At 32.1% G+C, this 19822-nt stretch overlaps 1 protein-coding gene across 1 annotated transcript; it reads left to right on the top strand.

Annotated features, from left to right (window-relative positions):
• The first annotated feature begins 13940 nt into the window (after nt 1-13940).
• LOC120182152 (replication protein A 32 kDa subunit B-like) lies at nt 13941-18433 on the top strand. The gene is made up of 10 exons (XM_039187148.1): nt 13941-14107; nt 14416-14520; nt 14625-14722; nt 14836-14877; nt 14986-15063; nt 17086-17164; nt 17265-17393; nt 17483-17556; nt 18178-18246; nt 18340-18433. The coding sequence occupies exons 1-10, from the start codon at nt 14003-14005 to the stop codon at nt 18416-18418; spliced, it is 858 nt and encodes a 285-aa protein (XP_039043079.1). The 5' UTR covers nt 13941-14002; the 3' UTR covers nt 18419-18433.
• Nucleotides 18434-19822: the final 1389 nt, after the last annotated feature.

Below are 19822 nucleotides of genomic sequence, written 5' to 3'. Positions count from 1 at the left end.
ATTGAGCTTTGAGCAATGATAAAAGGGCTATCGCTTAATTTATAGACTAAAAAAATGAACAGGAAGATGCAAACCGGAAACTGAACTTGTGGAGATAAAAGAGGGAATAAAGCAACAGGAAAAAAGGGCTTTGAGATGGCTGGCTTAGGAGAGAGGTGGGATATAAGTATAAGGCAACACAGCAAGGTCGAGAGGAAACAAACAAAAAGGAGTTTTGGAGTTGTACCCTCTCTGATTTGGGGCTTTTGAGCGACTTACAGGATGTTTTGTTGGGTACCTGCACTTTCTATTATCATGGATTTGAACCACTTTGCATGATGGTTCAAGATCAAGGCTAAACATGACTCACTTGGGAAAAAGTAAACAAGAAATTCATGTAATTTAAAAAAAAAATAATGAGTTCATCGTATTATTTTTTCTTATTTTTTCTCTCGATGTGATATTTCAACTCAAAAGGTAAATTCAAAGTGATCTTTGACAAATATTTTTTCGTCATTGACCATTACAGACAGTATACGATGTTGACATGACAGTTGTTAAAAGTCCAAAGGTTGGCAACAAACTTTGAAAAAGTTTGGTAAATGTTTCTTTGAAAATGGTTTTCAAAGTTTGGTAAATGTTTCTTTGAAAAATATTTTTCAAAGTTGGGTAAAGTTTGGTAGATGTTTGTTGAAAATAGGAATGAGTAAATTCACTTTAGTCATTTCACTATAGGGTATTTTCAAAGATTAGTCCATAAGTTTCAACTATAAATACCCTAACTCATTTAGCTTCAAAACCATCCCAAAAATTATTTTTTTCTCCCAATACTAGAGAGTTTTCTTGTGAGTAGTGAGTGTTTTGTAAACACCTGTAAATTTTCTCTCTTAGTAAAAGATTTGCAGCAGTCCGGAGACGTAAACAAATTGGCTGAACTCCGTTATCAATTTCGAGTATTATTTTTCCGTTTTTATTTCGTATTCTCACTAATCTGGTTATAGGGAAATTACTCGTACTCGGTTTATTTCCTAACAACTGGCATCAAAGCTTTTGGTTGTGAATTTTGTCAATTTTTTTGCGATGTTACTATTCATTACTATTCACATGAATATTGAATTTTATGAATAGTAAAAAAATTTGGCGATACGAGCTTGTCGACGGAGGTGTTCTAATACACGGTGGTTCGCAAGAATTGTCATAAACGATCCAAACGAAACCTGATTTGAGTGGGAGCGATGGCTGCAGACGAAGGGAAGGTGAAAATTGAAAAGTTCGATGGTGCGGACTTTGGCTTTTGGAAGATACAAATCGAATATTTTTTGGTAAAAAAAATCTATATCAACCTCTCTCAGGAAATCAACCATAGGGCATGAAGAATTAAGACTGGGCTCATCTCGACAAACAAGCCCTCGGAGTTATCCGACTGACGTTATCCCGCAATGTTGCTTTCAACATAGCAAAAAAAAGACCATGGCGGGTCTTATGGCAGCTCTCTCCAGTATGTATGAGAAGCCATCAGCCTCAAACAAAGTGCACTTGATGAGGCGATTATTCAATTTGCGGATGATGGAAGGGGCATCGATGACACAACACCTAAATGAACTTAACACAATCACAACCCAGTTGAGTTCAGTGGAAATTGAATTTGATGATGAAGTTCGAGCTTTAATTCTCTTATCATCTCTACCAGACAGTTGGAATGCTACTTTTACAGCAGTTAGCAGCTCGTCAGGAAATAGTAAATTGAAATTCGACGATGTTCGGGATCTGGCACTGAGCGAAGAAATTCGACGGAGAGAATCGGGTGAAGCATCAACCTCCTCAGCCTTGCACACGGAGTCCAGAGGGAGAACTTCATAAAGAAATTCAAATCGTGGCAGATCGAAATCTAGAAGGGGCAAATCAAGAACAAGAAAGAAAGATTTTACCTGTTATAATTGTGGCAAGAAGGGTCACTTTAAAAGAGATTGTCGAGCACTGAAGAAAGATACTAGTGCACAAAAATCTGCCAACATGACAGAGGAAACAGGTGATGTCATGATTCTAAGCGTCAACACTCCGATTGAATCATGAATCTTGAATTCAAGGGCATCTTTCCACTCCACCTCATGCCGAGAAATCATGGAGAACTATGTCAATGGTGATTTTGGGAATGTTCATCTAGCTGATGATGAAACCTTGAAGATCGTCGGAAAATGAGACATCCAATTAAAGTTGCCAAACCAGACCACCTGGACGTTGAAAGGAGTGAGACATATTCCTGGCCTCAAAAGAAATTTGATTTCTGTAGGACAACTTGATGGAGAAGGATATAACACAACCTTTTTAGGCTGTGAATGGAATATTACCAAAAGAGCACTCGTCATTGCTCGTGGTAAGAAGACCGATACTCTCTATGTAACCTCAAATTTAGATAATATCATTACAGTAGCATATGCTGATGGAAAATCAAACATATGGCACCAAAGGCTTGGCCATATGAGCGAGAAAGAGATGAAAACACTTTTGTCAAAGAGGAAGTTACCAGATCTAAAGAATGTAGATGTCGGACTATGTGAGGATTGCATCTTTGGCAAACAAAAGAAAGTCAGCTTTGCAAAGATTGGTGAGACATCCAAGGCTGAAAAGTTAGAGTTGGTTCATACTGATGTATGGGGACCATCTCTAGTTCCATCTCTTGCAGGCTCATTATATTATGCCACATTCATCGATGATTCTACAAGGAACGTGTGAGTTTATTTTCTGAAGAAGAAATCAGAAGTCTATGATACCTTCAGAAAATGGAAGGTCATGGTGGAAAATGAGACTGGTTTGAAAGTCAAGCGGTTGAGGTCTGACAATTGAAGAGTGTACAAAAATAGAAGATTCAGAGATTTTTGCGCAAACAATGGGAACGTGCCAGAAGCATGAGGATACATGCCGGATTGCCCAAATTTCTATGGGCTGAAGCTATCAACACTGTAGCTTACTTGATCAACCGTGGGCCCTCAGTTCCTTTGGATGGCAGAATACCAGAGGAAGTTTGGAGCAAGAAAGAAATAAATCTTTCACACTTAAAAGTGTTTGGTTGTATTTCTTATGTACACATAGACTCTGCTGAAAGAAGTAAACTTGATGCTAAGTCCAACAAATGTGTCTTTTTTGGTTATGGCGGTGATGAGTTCGGTTACCGATTTTGGGACTACGAAAATCGTAAGATCATCAGAAGCATAAACGTCATTTTCAATGAGAATGTGATGTACAAAGACAGGTCAACCATAGAATCAAGTATCTCAAATACTGAAGCTGAAACAAAGGAATTTGCTGAGTTCAAGGAGATTTCTGGAAATGATGTTCAGATCAGTCCTGAAGCAGTTCAAGAAGAACCAGTCACACCAGAACTGAGACGCTCCTCCAGAATTCCTAAACTAACCCAACGGTATTCTCCTTCTTTGCACTACTTGTTGTTGACTGACAATGGTGAACCAGAGTGCTATGATGAAGCAATGCAAGTGGAGGATTCAGTCAAGTGGGAGTCTTCAATGAAAGATGAGATTGACTCACTTATGTCAAATCAGACGTGGGAATTAGTTGAATTACCACCAGGCAAGAAAGCGCTCCACAACAAGTGGATTTATAGGATCAAGGAAAAGCACGATGGGAGCAAACGCTACAAAGCAATATTGGTTGTCAAAGGTTTTCAGCAAAATGAAGGTATTGACTACAATTAAATTTTCTCTTCAGTTGTAAAACTGTCTACAATCAGACTGGTGTTGAAAATTGTAGCTGCAGAAAATTTATATCTTGAACAGTTAGATGTAAAGACAGCTTTCCTTCATGGTGATTTAGATGAAGAAATCTATATGAGGCAGTCAGAAGACTTCATAGAGGCAGGCAAGAAAAACCTGGTATGCAGGTTGAAGAAGAGCTTGTATGGTTTAAAACAAGTTCCTAGACAGTGGTACAAGAAGTTTGATAGCTTCATGGGTAGTAGTGGTTTTACCTACATCAAGAGATTTGACAATAGCTTTATTATTTTATTGTTGTACATTGATGACATGCTCGTTGCAGGCTCAAACATGCAAGAGATTATAAACTTGAAGCAAAAATTGTCGAATTAGTTTGCTATGAAGGATCTGGGCGCTGCAAAGCAGATTCTTGGGATGATGATTAAGAGAGACACAAAGTCGATGACTTTGATGTTATCACAGGCTGAGTACATCAACAAAGTACTCTCCAGGTTCAACATGCAAGATGCTAAACCAGTAAGTACACCTTTAGGTGTTCATTTTAGACTCTCCAGAGAACAGTCACCAAAGACGGAGGAAGAACATGCACACATGGTGAAGGTGCCATATGCCTCAACAATTGGAAGTTTAATGTATACCATGGTTTGTACGAGACCAGATATTGCTCAAGCAGTGGGAGCTGTTAGCAGGTACATGAATAATCCAGGCAAGGTACACTGGGAAGCAGTCAAATGGATCCTCAGATATCTGTGGGGTACCACAAATAAAACACTTTGTTTCAAAGGTGGATATACGATACTGACAGGCTATGTAGATGCTAACTTAGCCGGAAATGTTGACATCAGAAAGAGCACTACAGGGTATGTCTATACTCTAGGAGGTACTGCAGTGGGTTGGGTTTCTCAACTACAGAAGATAGTTGCTCTCTCCACAACTGAAGCAGAATATGTCGCTGTTACGAAAGCCAGCAAGGAGATGGTCTGGCTCCAAAGTTTCTTGGAAGAGTTAGGCAAGAAACAAGAAAACAATGTCTTGTATTGCGATAGTCAAAGTGCTATCCATCTAGCAAAGAATTTGTCTTTTCATTACAGGACGAAGCACATACAATTGTGATATCATTTTATTCGGTCTCTTCTGGAAGATGAGATTTTGAAACTTGAAAAGATTAGCGGAGCTCAAAATACGGCAGACATGTTGACAAAGACGGTGACCACGGACAAACTGAAGTTGTGTTTAGCTTCAGTTAGCATGCAAGAATAACAAGACTAGAAATGTTGTTGCATCGATCGAGGTGTGAAGACATATTAAAATCAGTCTTCAAGTGGGAGATTGTTAAAAGTCCAAAGGTTGGCAACCAACTTTGAAAATAGTTTTCAAAGTTTGGTAAATGTTTATTTGAAAATGACTTTCAAAGTTTGGTAAATGTTTCTTTGAAAAATATTTTTTCAAAGTTTGGTAAAGTTTGGTAGATGTTTGTTGAAAATAGGAATGGGTAAATTCACTTTAGTCATTGCACTGTAGGGTATTTTCAAAGATTAGTCCCTAAGTTTCAACTATAAATACCCTAGCTCATTTAGCTTCAAAATCATCCCAAAATCCCAAAAATCATTTCTTTCTCCCAATACTAGAGAGTTTTCTTGTGAGTAGTGAGTGTTTTGTAAACACCTGTAAATTTTCTCTCTTAGTAAAAGATCTGCAGCAGTCCGGAGACGTAAGCAAATTGGCTGAATTCCGTTATTAATTTCGAGTATTATTTTTCCGCTTTTATTTCGCATTCTCACTAATCTGGTTATAGGAAAATTACTCGTACTCGGTTTATTTCCTGACAACAGTCAACAGTGATAGATTAATATGGCCGATGACATGACATATTGACTAAATTGGTAATTCAAACATAATAGATGGATTGTCACATTAGTATTATGGACTGTCATGTCAACTTCTTAAACTGACAAATTAATACTGTAACGATCAACGACGAAAAATATTGATCAAACTACCATATTAAATTTATTTTCTAAATTGAACAACTACTTTTCGTTGACGGAAAGAATAATACCAACGTGACATTAATTTTTTTAATTACATATAACCATGACAATAAATAACCAACTGAGGGGAAAAAATACACCCACTCCTCTTCCTAATGCCTACGTGACCCTCTTTATAGTAATAAATTAATAGGTGTTCGATATAAGCGCTTGTGATTTGCCTAAATCCTACAAACTCATCCCTAACCTCATCACCTGCAAACCCACTAACGATTATTAAAAACTATGAATTTGAATTACCACAAGTATATAAATAGTTTATCCACTATAAGTTATTTTCTTATTAAATCTTTTGATTATTAAAAATTAAAAAAAATAATTTTTAATTATAATATGTTATTTTGTTGAGTTCTCTTACTATCAAAAGTTACAACATAATCACTTAATTATTTATTATATTATAAATTCATCATTTTTCGTTAAAAATTGACGATAGACTAAGTTGGATGTTAATATGTGTCTGAGATGTGAAATAATTTGATCCAAAAATCTCAAACAACTATCATATCTCAAACAACATACTAACATTAAGTTGAGACTTGTTAATTTTTTTAACGAAAAATTGTGAGTTTGGAACATAATAAATAATCGGTTGATCATTTTATAACTTTTAATTATCGATGGACTCAATAAAATAACATCTTATAGTCATGAGACAAATTTGGACTAGAGAAAGCAATATCCTATAGTCGAATGATCATTCATATACTTTACCCTTTTAAATCTATTTTATTTTCTTCAAATTAAATAATGCATTGTATTATTTAAACTCATCACATATCTACTACCCACAGAGGGTATGACTTTTTACATTTATACCAGTTCACTACCCATTAAACTTATACCCGTTTTCTCCCTAGTTAGAGCGAGTGTGGTACAAAATCCACAAAATTGTATCCATATGCCATCCTTAGATTTTAGGGTGCGAGTCTTTCAACAAAAAAATTATGCATACACAAAAATTTAAACTCGAATTTTTACTTAAATAATATCAATTTACTTACCGGTTGGAGCAATCATATTGGATATATTTTTTTGACGTAATGCAACAAAATAACCATAATGTTTGACAGTAGTGTAAAATTTACCCGTATTATTATTTTTGAAACATTTGTGCACTGAAAGTTTTTTTTTTGGTAAAAAATAACCCATACTGGATGAAAACCGTCAGTCAACTGACGGTCAACGTAGAGTGTTGACTAAGCGTGCGCACTCGTCAAAAGAAAAAGTTGATGTGGAAGTCCATGTCATCGATATCGCTAACGTGACATTGTCACGTTATTTTTAAAAAAAAAATGTTATTTATGTTTTATATTATTAATTTAACACGTGTCACTCTTTCTTCATGACACGTGTCACTCTTTCTTTTTTCTTTTCATTATTTCTTTTGTCATCCTCAATCGACACCCACCATTCCAATCGTTTCATACCCCCTTTATCATTCTTCTCTGATTTTGCATTTGTTAAACTACTCAAAGACGCCACAGAAGCGATTCAATCACTATTAGGTCTCTCTTTGTTCTCAGTCCCAATCCATTACATCACATAATCTTTCACTTTCCCGCTCTACACCGGAGCTGCCACATTATCTTGTTTCCGCCACCAATCGCTACCAAAACTGTTATTTATTCATTTCTCACCACTCTCCAAAACACTTAAATTCCCCTCTGAGACACTGCCTTTCTCCATCATTTCAGGAGATACCACAAGCGGTTCCGGGGAAGCAGCAACTGTAACAGCCTCTGCATTCAGCGGTGATTCCGTAACCGTAACTGAAACTAGCGATTGATCTACCGCCAAGCTGAATTCGTCGACTCCAGTGGCTACACTCTCAGTTCAGCTACAGATCCATAATCCTCGGCTATTTCCACTAATTTCCTCATATTTCAACCTTGTTAATCCGAAATTTGCACTTTTGGCTGAGAAATTCTGATCCAACAAAACTTTAATAGGTTTGATATCTCCATGCATTATCGGAGGATCCAATCCATGGAGATATTCGAGTCCCTTGGCAATATCGACAACAATTCGGAAATCGTTGTTTCCAATTCATTAATTACGGGCATTTCCGGTGAAGCAACGCGTCTTGCAGATTACCGTTCAGCATGAGCTCATAAACCATGAGCATATGGCGTCAATTCTGGTTGTAAGAGAATCCATGGACCGAGACGACGAGGGAAGAGTCGAGCTTTGAAGCGAAAAAGAGCTCGTTTGGAACTCCCGTTCTCGCCCTGGAGCGAGTCGACGTCCATCATCTTGACGGCGACAGTCTGATTGCCGTTGTTGTGGTTTCCATCGTGGTGATTAAGGATGGTAGCGTAGTAGACGGAGCCAAATCCCCCCTGATCGAGGCGATAAGAGGCGGAGAGCCAAAAAAACACGGCGAGAGACCCAAGTGCATTTAACCATTTTCATAGTGCACCAATCGTTCAGTGACATATGTCATTCTCTGATTGATTCGAATTAATCAGAGAATTGATATATGTCATTATCTGATTGATTTAAATTAATAATATAAAAATATAAATAATAATTTTAAAAAAATGATATGGCAATGCCATGTTTTAAAAATTAGAAGACCTAAATGTAAGAGTCTGAAAAATTTAGTGACTGTTTATATAATTTACATTAACGACAGTGAAACGACTGTTACGTCGGTGATCATATTGGAAATGAACTAAATGTTTGGTGACTGTATTATAAGTTTTAAAAGTCGAGATCTACTGCTAACAATAATATTATCCTCAACATCTGAAAAGTTCAATGATCATTTATATACTTTAATCTTAATTTAATTAAGGTTGCTAACAATAATATTATCCTCAACACAACTGCATCGGTAATCAAATCAGATCCACTGCTAATTAAAATATGGGTAAACTACATGTTTAGTACATATATTATTAGTTTTGTTTCGTTTAAGTGCCTATACTTTTATTTTTTTTTAAAAAATCACGACTAAATGTTTAGTTTTTATTTAATTTTAGTATCAATTTAAACATAATGTTAATTTTTGATTTTTTTTTTTGAAAGTTTAGGTACTAAAATAGTTAAAACGGACAGTTTAGGCATTAAACACATTAAATTTTTGGGTAAAGTACAAAAATGGTCCTCTAATTACAGAGTATTATTTTATTATGTCCAATGACTATTAAAAGTTATAAAATGTTTCCCGACTATAAAGTGTTACTTTGTTGAGTCTATCAACTATTAAAAGTTACAAAATAGACATTTGACTATTTGTTATGTTCCAAACTAGTCATTTTTTGTTAAAATATGTACGATGTTCTAAGTTGAACGTTAACATGATGATTCTATAATCTAAAACCTTAGGCTGAACTAGGAATTTATTATAGTTAGGGTTAAAATATTTTTTGTTTTTTCATAAAATATAGTTTTTTAATTGAGGGAGCTTGATATATTTTTCTTTATTTATTTTTCAAAAAAAAAATTATATTAATTAATACTTAAAAAATAATTGGTGGGGGTTGGCCCCTCGTCGTTTCACCCGTCTCAAACGACTACATATCTCAACATCATGGTAACATCCAACTTAAACAATCGATATTTTTTTAGTGGAGAAGGATGAGTCTTGAACATAATAAATAGTTAAGTGATCATTTTGTAACTTTTACTAGTCGAGGGACTTAATAAAACAATATTTTATAGTCAAATGATTATTTTCTAATTTTTAATATTCGAATAACTTAATAAAATAATACTCTATAATCGAGGGACTATTTATATATTTTGCCCTAAGTTTTTAATGATGAAGTACTAAAATAAAAATAAAATTAAATATTAGATACATTTTTAAAAAAATTAAAAGTTTAATATTAAAACAAATCAAAACTTATAATCTAAATACTAATAGTGTAGTTTACACTTAAAAGATATAATACACTTTCACCTTGCGTGCACTCACCATCAATGTTCGTATATTCCTATGCTTTAAAATGCATTATTCGTATATCTTAAATATATTTACCGTCACCGAGACAGTTGTCGGAGTACGTAAAATTGGAGGCCTGCACACTGTAATAGATGTGGGTATACGGGTTACCCGTCCGTTTAGTCCGCGGGTTTTAACGGTGTGGACTTAAACAAAAAGGTTTAAAAAGCTCACAATCATAAATGATTTTAAATTCTAAGGCCCGCGGCCCATCCATTTAACTCCCGGGTTAAACGGGCTTACCAGCAGCCTATTAAATAAATATAATTTTAAATACTTTAAATGCAATAAAAATAATGTTCTAACTTGTTACACCTTTAAAAATGATCCAGTAACTTGAAAAAGAAGGTAGCACAGTCAAAAAATAAATAATATTTAAATTTTATTTTAAATAGCAAAAAATGATTATAAAATAATATTTTTTAAATTTTTTAATCATTAATATATATATATATTCATATATAACGATATAATTACTTAAACTCAAATAAAAAAAATATTCACTTATATCACCAAATTGAAAAACAAAAAAAAATAATAACCACATTATACTTTTATAAAACACGGTTATTTAATGCTATAATATGAAGACACAAAAGTGTTTGCAAGCAGAAATTCAAACAGAAAAATTCAACAAAGTCAAACATTATACAAATCTAACAAATTTTCTTTTGTAAAAACCTTTAAAAGTTGAAAAGTATGTTTTTAATTTTTTCTTTTATTTTTTTTTCTTATTTTTAATCCAAATATTACGTATTATGTGATATATTATTAAAATATCACATAACTTTTTATAATTAAAGAACGAAATAAATAACATCATTCATGAAAAAAATAAATGTCAATATTAAATAAAAAAATCTTTAAATACCAAACTGATAATAATGTAAAATTTAAAAGACTAAAATACTATATAAATCTTTTAATTTTTATTTTTTAAAATGAAGAATAATTTGATACATTGTAAATGAAAAAAAAATATTAAGCAGCGGTAGAATTATGACAAATGTCCTAATAATTTTAAGAACTACAATGGTTATAAGTAACATTATATTTATAGGTAATTTATTTTCTTTTTCTATAAAATTATTTAAGTTTATTTTATATAAAATTTTATAAATTTTAAATTAAGCGAGCTATTGTGACTTCGCGGGCTACCCGCGGTTATATCCATTAAACTCGCGAGTTTAACGGTCCGTACTAAAAATCTCACAATTTACACGAAATTCAATTTTTGATGTCTAAAATTCATACGAATCACAGATTAAACGGGTAACCCGCGGACCTTAGTCCGTATACCACCTCTACACTGCAGAGTGGGATACAGACTCGTAGCATGATCAGTGAGGTGACAAGCAAGATATCTGTTGCAAAATAGTACCTTGAGCCAGCTCTTAACGGAACAAATTAAAAAAACAAAAATCAAACATATCAAAATCGATTGTTTAATTATTAAACATGTTAACTTTTTAGTTATGAATATTAAAATAAAATAAAAATTAAATCTTACATATAATTAGAGACGAAATTAAAATTAAATATTAATAAGGGTTGAAATATTAGATTATTTAAAAAAATATAAAGACTTATTAGATATTTAAACTCAAAATTAAACACGAATAAGTGACTTTAGTGATCAAGGAAATTATTGTTATCCTTGTGATTCCGAGTTCAACCATTGCGTATGTAAGAGTATGAGCGTTCATTGTCAAATACTTAAAAGAATTTGTATATATACTACCTTACATTTACCATAAAATTATAATAAAAAACTCAACATTCAGAAGATAACTTATAAGTTGTCTAATATTTAAACTTGCAATGACCTAAATTGTAATTAGACTAAACATTTGAGAACACGTACTTATTATTCTTTAATTCGACTACTACTTAATTAAATATTTTTTAAATTTAAATATTTTTTAAATTTAAATATTTTTTTAAATTAATTAAAATATAATTAAATTAAATTATATATAATATATAAATTTTAACAGAAGTTGAAGTTCATCAGACCCTAAAAGAGCTCATCCCTATATATAATTTAAAATTTAAGTATTAAATTATACCTTAATAGATAGTTTAGATACCAAATTCATAGTTTACCCGGTTTATTTTTATGTGTGGACAGGTGACAGACTCTGAGAGAGAGAGAGAGAGAGAGAGAGAGAGAGAGAGAGAGAGGTATTGGGCTCAACTCAATGTCTAAAGTATTATTTAATATACTAATTTTTAATATTTATAATATTATAACATTACTTAATTCTAATTTAAATGATTTTTTATATTGATATATATATATATATATATTTCGTGTTTTTATATGTAATTTACATATATAATATAAAGTTGATGGACTCGACTTAAACTTGAAAATTAATATACTAATTACTAAAAATTTTGAGTTATTCCAATTATATTTTACGACTCGATTTAAACTTAAAATTTTTTCAAGCTAAATCGAATCTAATAAAAAAATTTGATTTTTTGAATCGAGTTTTATTCACCCTTACTTGTGTTCTATTTTCCCATTTCTTGCATGAATCTGTTCACCTTCACCATCATGATTAACCTTGGCTTAATCCTCTCTTTACAAGTAAACCTCGCTCATTAAGCAAACCCTGTTTTATCACACTTTTCTTTTGGGTTAATCCATTTCAGAAGGGACCGTACAAAAGCTGTGGCGTAAACCAGGAAAAATGGCAGAAGATAAATTCAAAAGAAAGCGTGTAATGGGGCAACGTAAAGCGAATGAGGGTATCCCCACCTGATCCCTCTCTCCTTCACTGCACCACCTAGGGCTATGCCTAGGCCTATGCCTGCGACTCTAGACTTATGCAAATATTCTCTAACGTTATAGTTTCTATTTCAAATATATATTGATTAGTTAAGTTTCCCTTCAAAGTAACTATTAAATAAATATTATTTTATAATTATTTTAAACTATCGAAAGAAATTATCAATTAATTATATTAAAAAATATATTGATTTGATCATTAATAAGATAAATTACATGTTTGACTGTGTTTGTGGGCTATAAACAATTTGAGTTAAATTTAAGTATTGCTTTACTCGATTCAATTTGAAAACAAGACTCGTAACATTGTGAGCATAAATTATCAAGATCTACTTGAATTCGAAAGAAATTCGACTAAAAAGACTCACGAACTTATAATTTTTATAAATTATTTTATAAAAAGTTCACGAGTTGCTCGATACATCACTTGGAAGTTCACATATTTAATATTGTCAAGATTAATTCGAGGTTAAAAAACTTGATTCAAAACATTACCAGACTTAGTTCGATAAAAGCTCAAACTCGATTTCGGTTCAAGTTCGAACCTTAAATTAATGAGGATTTTATATTGTGTTTTAAAAATACAATATATGCTAATATTGTTGATAATTTAATCTAAAGATTAGAAATTTAATATATTATTTTTTTCGATTCAGATATCAAGTATCTCATTTTGACTCGTTAAAAACTTTAATAGAATATATTCAATATGAGTATTAATCAAACTTTGACCGGATCAAACATAAATAACTCGAAATTAGTCTCGTTTGGTATAAAACCCTACCTTTTACGTCAAAAACAATAGTAACTCATTTTCCTTATCTTCTTCATTTTCTTTTTGTCGACTATCATGTCATTTTCATTATGTGGTCGTTCGATCTTAAATTTAATGGGTCGGTTCATTTCGACTCATTGAGTTTGAATCTGTTGGTTGTTTCACCAGAAAATGTCCTTAAACCCGTGAATATCAACTGAAATGTTTTGACTTCCTCACTGTCAATCTCAAATTCATGGACTTCAAAACAATTTCTGACAAAATGGAGGTCATATTCGGACTCACGATGTTAAGGTGAAGCGACCTATGAAATTTAAAACCAAACCACCACCATTTACAGCAGTTGACAGTGGTCGATGGTGGCATTCGACCACCTTCTGTTTTTATTTAATATTTTTAATTATTTTATATTAAAAAATATCACGTCGTTTATATGTTAGAGAGAAAATGGAGAGGAAATAAAATAATTCAATATGTAAGTTGAATGAGTATATTGAACAAATTAAAAGTTGTGCGAGGAAAATAAGAAAGAGAATGTAGATCAGCGAGGAATATACGAAAACGAGCCGGTTCCGTTCCTCTGAGAAAGCAAATTTTTCAAAGCTCACTTTCAAATATATAAAAACCTAAAGTTGAGAGGGAAAGTAAGTCGCATACCCCGGGAATCCCAAAAGTACAAGAGGAAAAATCCCCAAAAATCTGATAAACGAAGAAACTGTGATGCAGTCGAACGAGTTTGATGGGAACGCGGCCTTTTCCGGGGGCGGTTTCATGCCTTCTCAGGCCACTCAGACCACCCCCGACCGCCCATCCTCTGCCTCCAAAGTATAATCTTCTTTACCCTATACTTTTATCATTTTCTTTTGTATTTCCTCATCTTTCTCAAGATTTTATTGTCTTTTCAGTTGAGTTTATTATTTTCATATAATAGTTCCTGTGCGTGTTCAGGGAATTACCTTTCGCTTCTTTGCTCATATTTGTTTGGGTTGATTTGTTGGTTTGACGCTTAAGTAAATGTTTTCTTTTAAGTTCAATTGCTTGAAGTATAAACGTGATTTTGTTATTTGTTCACTGTAGTTCTATTGAACTCCAAGGTTTTATTATTATTAACGTATTCTTTTTGAAATGTTCAGAACAGCGACGCGCGCTGTTTGCTTCCACTTACAGTGAAGCAGTTGGTGGATCTCTCTAGAGGTGGAGAATCTGATATTTCCATTGAAGGTGTTGATGTCAACAATGTAGGATTTGATCCAATTGTTTTATCATTTGCATGAACAATTACTATTTTTCAGAATACATTTGAAGTTTGAATTTGTTTCTTTTTGCTTTTGTTTGTTTTTAGATTGTGTTAGTGGGAAAGGTATCCAAAATAGACAATGCTGTTTCAGAATGTACTTTTAGAGTTGACGACGGCACAGGATGGGTTGAATGCACCAAATGGTTAATTTCTCTTTCTTTTTCTTGTTCTGTTTATTTTTTAGTATTAGAATGCTTTGGTTTACTAACTTTACATTATACTACTATTTTTTCTTTTATTTTTGAGTTTTGTCTAGGGTTCATGAGCATTTAGACTCAGTTGAAGTAGATGCGATCTCGTAAGTTATCTTGCTTTGCACTTCTAAGTTGCTTCATGAATATTGTAACTTGGAAAGACATTTAGGGTTTTTGTATATCATGACATTAAAATGTCTTGTTCATCACAGGGTTGGAATGTATGTTCGTGTCTATGGTCAGTTAAAAAGCATTCACAGTAGAAGGACTGTGCACACCTTTTCAATTCGGTATGAATTCAAAATTTTACTTATATATCAAAGGTTAAAGTATAGTAATGGTCACTGAACATTTCTGAAGCTTGCATTTAGGCCCCTCAACTTTTAAAACTTGCAATACAGTCCCCCCAACATTTAATCCACTTGCAATATGGTCCCCACACCTATGAAAATTAGGGTAAATAATATAAATGATCACTGAACTTTTCAGGTACTTTAATTTAGGTCCCCTAACTTTTTAAAACTTACAAAACATTCTTCAATTTCATTCTAAACCCTAAATTCTAAAATAATTCAATTACATTCTAAAACCCAAATTCTAAAATATTTCAATTTAAGGAGGAATATACTAGATTATCTTTAAGAACGTGATAGCGTTTTGATTTTTTTACTTTTGTGAAGAAAAAAAATACACTCCCTCCTCGTAAATGTAAATTTAGTGACCTTCAATAATTTAAATATAAAAAATGATCATGGAAGAAATTGAATAAAAAAAAACACAATCTCTCAATGAAAAAATTAAGAATCAAAATCCCCAATTGACATCCTTATAATTTTTATTTATTTCAATTATAATTAGTTTTTTAATAGTTTGATGTGATTATAAGATAGTATTTATTCAAATTTTTTAATTTATCATTAATATAGATATACCCTACTAACACAATTTTTTGAATTTAAAACTTTTAAAGAAAATAACATTTTTTACCTATGAAACCACTTAACGAGTTATAATATAATTTTGTTAAGTGTATTAGAAAATTTAAAAATAGATCGTGCTATAACTAAAAGAATATGTGACCATGGAATAGAAAGTTTACGTACGTTACAAAAACATGGCACAAACCCCATCTCTTTTGAGTTGATTGTTATCATCAACTTAGGGTATATTATATTAAATTACTGATTTTTTTATTTTATTTTTAAAGTAGTCAACTTCAGTGTTTATTTTTTATTGTGTTTTTTATGATTTTATTAAATAATTTTTCTACAAAATATATTCGATGTAATAAGTAAATAAATATTTAATTATCATCGTAATATTTATATTTTAATTATAATAGAAATAATAAAAAAATAAAATATATTTATACATCATTACTATAATTAACATAACTCATATATAAAATTTTGACTCTGCTATTTATGTAGTCTTAATATTTATATGAAAGATATAAAATATATTAACACGTATAATTAGATATAAAAAATACACAAATAATTAGAATTATATTTATTTTTAAATAAATGAATTATTATCATATATTCTTACTATTGAAAAATTTTCAAGTCTTTAAATTAATATTAAAAAATTATCATATGTTTTTAAATATAAAAAGTAAATTAATTAATAATTTAGTGACATTGCGTCGTTTATAAAAAAGACGGGAATTGAAGTATTTTAGAGTTTGGGTTTTAGAATGTAATTGAATTATTTTGGAATTTAGGGTTTAGAATGAAATTGAATTACTTTGGAATTTGTGGTTTAGAATGAAATTGAGGATTGTTTTGTAAGTTTTAAAAGTTGGGGGACCTAAATTCAAGTTCCTAAAAAGTTTAGTGACCATTTATATAATTTATCCTAATTTTCATAGGTGCGGGGATCATGTTGCAAACGGATTAAATGTTGGGGGACTGTATTGTAAGTTTTAAAAGTTGGGGACCTAAATGCAAGTTTCAGAAATGTTCAGTGACCATTACTATATTTTACCCTATATCAAATTATAAATTCTTACATGATATTTGATCTTTTCACCCTCTTATTTATTTAATTTTTATTGTGCGAGAGAATGGCTTTAGTGGCTTTATTTTTTTATTTGTGAATTAAAACTTTCAGTTGGTTTCTATTAGTTCCATATGTTGTATGGAATGAAACTTCTTATCCGAGTTGTTATTTGATTCTGCTTTTAAAATTTCATCATGTCAAATTTTTGGATGTTGTACTTAGAGTTCAAGCTTTGCATTTCATTGTTGCTTTCAGGCCCTTATTTATTCTAATGAGATTACAATAGCTTAGAACCTTGTTGTTTTCAGGCCTGTTACTGATTATAATGAGATTACAAACCACTTCATTGAGTGTATCTATGTTCATTTCTACAACACTAAGATGAGGGTAAGAGACTGAGAGTTGATGCTCTAGTATGCAAAATTACATTCCAGCTTATTTGAATGTAAATGTGTATTAATTGTTAGGAGCGATTTGTTGTATGTAGGGTTGCATCAACACTCAGCCTGGGATGACAAATTCTGTTAGTGGCATGACTGCTCAGCCTCAAGTGGCAAATTCAAATTTTGGCGACCCAGGAAAGGGATACAGCTATGAAGCTAACCAGACAAGCCAGGTGAATGAACTAAATTGCAGAGTACCTTTCTAAGTTGTTTGATTTACTTGATCCTGATCTCATCTTTTCCCCCCTCCTCTCCTGGCCAGTATAACAATGATGAAGAACAGATCCGTGCTCTTAGTTCAATGGTCTTACAATACTTGCGTCAGCCAGCATGCATGTGAGTTGTGTATTATATTTTGATGAACTGATTAATTTGGTTGAACTCAAATGGTTGTTTTCTTTTTTTCTAGTTCAAGCTGAGTAATTGATCACGTTAAACTGAACTTCTATTGTCCTAGAGCTTGCAGATCTGAACGCCTGTTGCATGTTATGTCCAGGATTTTAGTCACTGATGAATTGATGTTAGCTTAAACAGTTGAGCTATCTACCTCTCGCCTGCCTTCAACAAGAATCTATAAAAACAGATTGTTTTATACACTTCTTTTTGCATTTCTCTACTATGCATTATTTGTTCTACGCTTTCTAAACATTGCAAGCCTTTCTTAGTTCTTCAATTGCATCTATCCGTTACATCAAAAAATTTCATATCTTGTTCTGGTAGAGATTCTAACAATTGACAAGCAAATAAAATTGGTAGTGAAGACTAATATAGTAAAGCCTGGAAATTTCAACTTCTATGTGCACTTTTGGGTGCTTTTGTTTTTTCAGTATTCTTGGGATATTCCTAGGAGATATCATCACCCTTTTTCATTATTTTTTTATGTTACTTTGAAATGGTATCATAGATATTTGGTCTTGCTTGTTAGACTGGAATGTTGAGTTTCAGTTATGTTTTCAGTGCATTTGAGATGGGGGTAAGCTCTGTTGTCGTAGCTCGGGAACTAAATATTTCAGTGGATAAAGTCAGGTGCGTCTCTTCCACTGATTGTTCAATCACGCAAACACTAATTTAACTGTACTCATAAACAATAAGCAAACTCTATATTTTGTTGTTTGACAGGCAAACTTTAGACTTCCTTGCATCTGAGGGACTCGTTTACACAACCACCGATGATTACTTCAAATTTACTGATGCCTGAGATATGCCGACGTGATGCAGAATGTCAGTACTTATTTCTTAGTCTTAATGATCTGCTTTTGCTTAATACTGCCTGTGCATGTGATGCAATAACTAAACATAACAATAATGACAGTCTTTAGAGCAAAACTTGCGTTAGTTCTCGGTATTAATGCTCTGATTTTGGTTAAACTATCTATCTATGTATCAAGAAGTATGTTTATGCGATGTAAAAATGAAATTCTAATGTCAGTCTTCAGAGCAAAACATTGTCTTGTACCTTCATTCCAAAAAAAAGCCTGAAAATCTTGTAGTCTGTTCCAAATAGGCTGGTTTTGTCGTGCAGTCATTGGTGTAAACCACTGTCACGTGTTCCCTGGCCATTGCTCTGATTAGGGTGAATAAAACATGATTCTTAGAATTTGAGACTTTGGTTTTTTGGTAATTGTGTGTAAAGGTAAATTACATGTTTAGTACATAAACTATTAGTTTTTGTTTGTTTTAGTATCTAAACTTTTAATTTATCAAAAATTATACCTAAATTTTAATTTTTATTTCATTTTAATATCTTGCTGTTAAAAAATAAAAGTTTAGGTTCTAAAATAGATTAAATTTATTGTGTAGGTCTTAATGCATTAAGGTTCTAACTGCAAATACTAAAGTAAAATAAAAATTAAATATTTTGTATGATTTTAAAAAATTAAAAGTTTAAATATTAAAATTAATAATTTATGTATTAAATGCGCATTTTACCCAAATATATATGAAACGTCCTTCACTTGCAGTGTTGGGGCTTTGGCTCTAGTTGAAGTAGCAGAGAGGCAGGCAACCTGTGCCTGTACACCCCCACGTGAATGAGTGCATGATACCACGAGTGATTAATATATTATATACCAGCCACCAATAAGCAGTTGATTTAGTTGGAAGATGTATTAGATTTTTATGTAAGATTAAAGATTTAAATATGAATTGTCCGTCCAGTTCAGTTGGTAGAATGCAAGGGTAGAATGCAAGGCTCTTAATCTTGTGGTCGTTGGATTAAGTCCTATGGTGGGTAATTTATAATTGGAGGTCTTCTACGGAAACTATTTTCAACCTGACGTTGGGGGTAACTTATTATCTTACCTCTCTTTATCTCATTACATATGGGAATAAGGTCTAAAAAATTAAAGATTTAAATACTGAAAATTATGAATATAGTAAATTAAGTTGATAGGATTATTCGTGTCTCTGTAATATTCTATCTATATCAGATACAGAAGATTATAAAATTAAAACATCCTATATACCAGCCCATGATATCTTAAATTTGGGTGTATATAAAAAGATATAAATTCACAATCATCCCAGTCCCACCAACCATGTGCTGCATAGCAGAAACACACATCATCATTCAATTTGTTGCTAAAGACCTGCTGTCTATTGA

The sequence above is a fragment of the Hibiscus syriacus genome, unplaced genomic scaffold, assembly GCF_006381635.1.
Source record: "Hibiscus syriacus cultivar Baekdansim isolate YM2019G1 unplaced genomic scaffold, ASM638163v2 tig00112632_pilon, whole genome shotgun sequence".
In the NCBI taxonomy this organism is placed as follows: domain Eukaryota; kingdom Viridiplantae; phylum Streptophyta; class Magnoliopsida; order Malvales; family Malvaceae; genus Hibiscus; species Hibiscus syriacus.
The sequence above is the reverse complement of the archived record's forward strand: the minus strand, read 5'-3'. Positions and strand labels throughout refer to the sequence as shown.

Excerpts from the sequence above, each read along its gene's own strand:
- LOC120182152 (XM_039187148.1), top strand. The coding sequence starts at position 14,003 with ATGCAGTCGAACGAGTTTGATGGGAACGCGGCCTTTTCCGGGGGCGGT. Across the intron at positions 14,108-14,415 it reads GCCCATCCTCTGCCTCCAAA|AACAGCGACGCGCGCTGTTT; the intron begins GTATAATCTTCT and ends TGAAATGTTCAG. Across the intron at positions 17,557-18,177 it reads TTGCGTCAGCCAGCATGCAT|TGCATTTGAGATGGGGGTAA; the intron begins GTGAGTTGTGTA and ends TTATGTTTTCAG.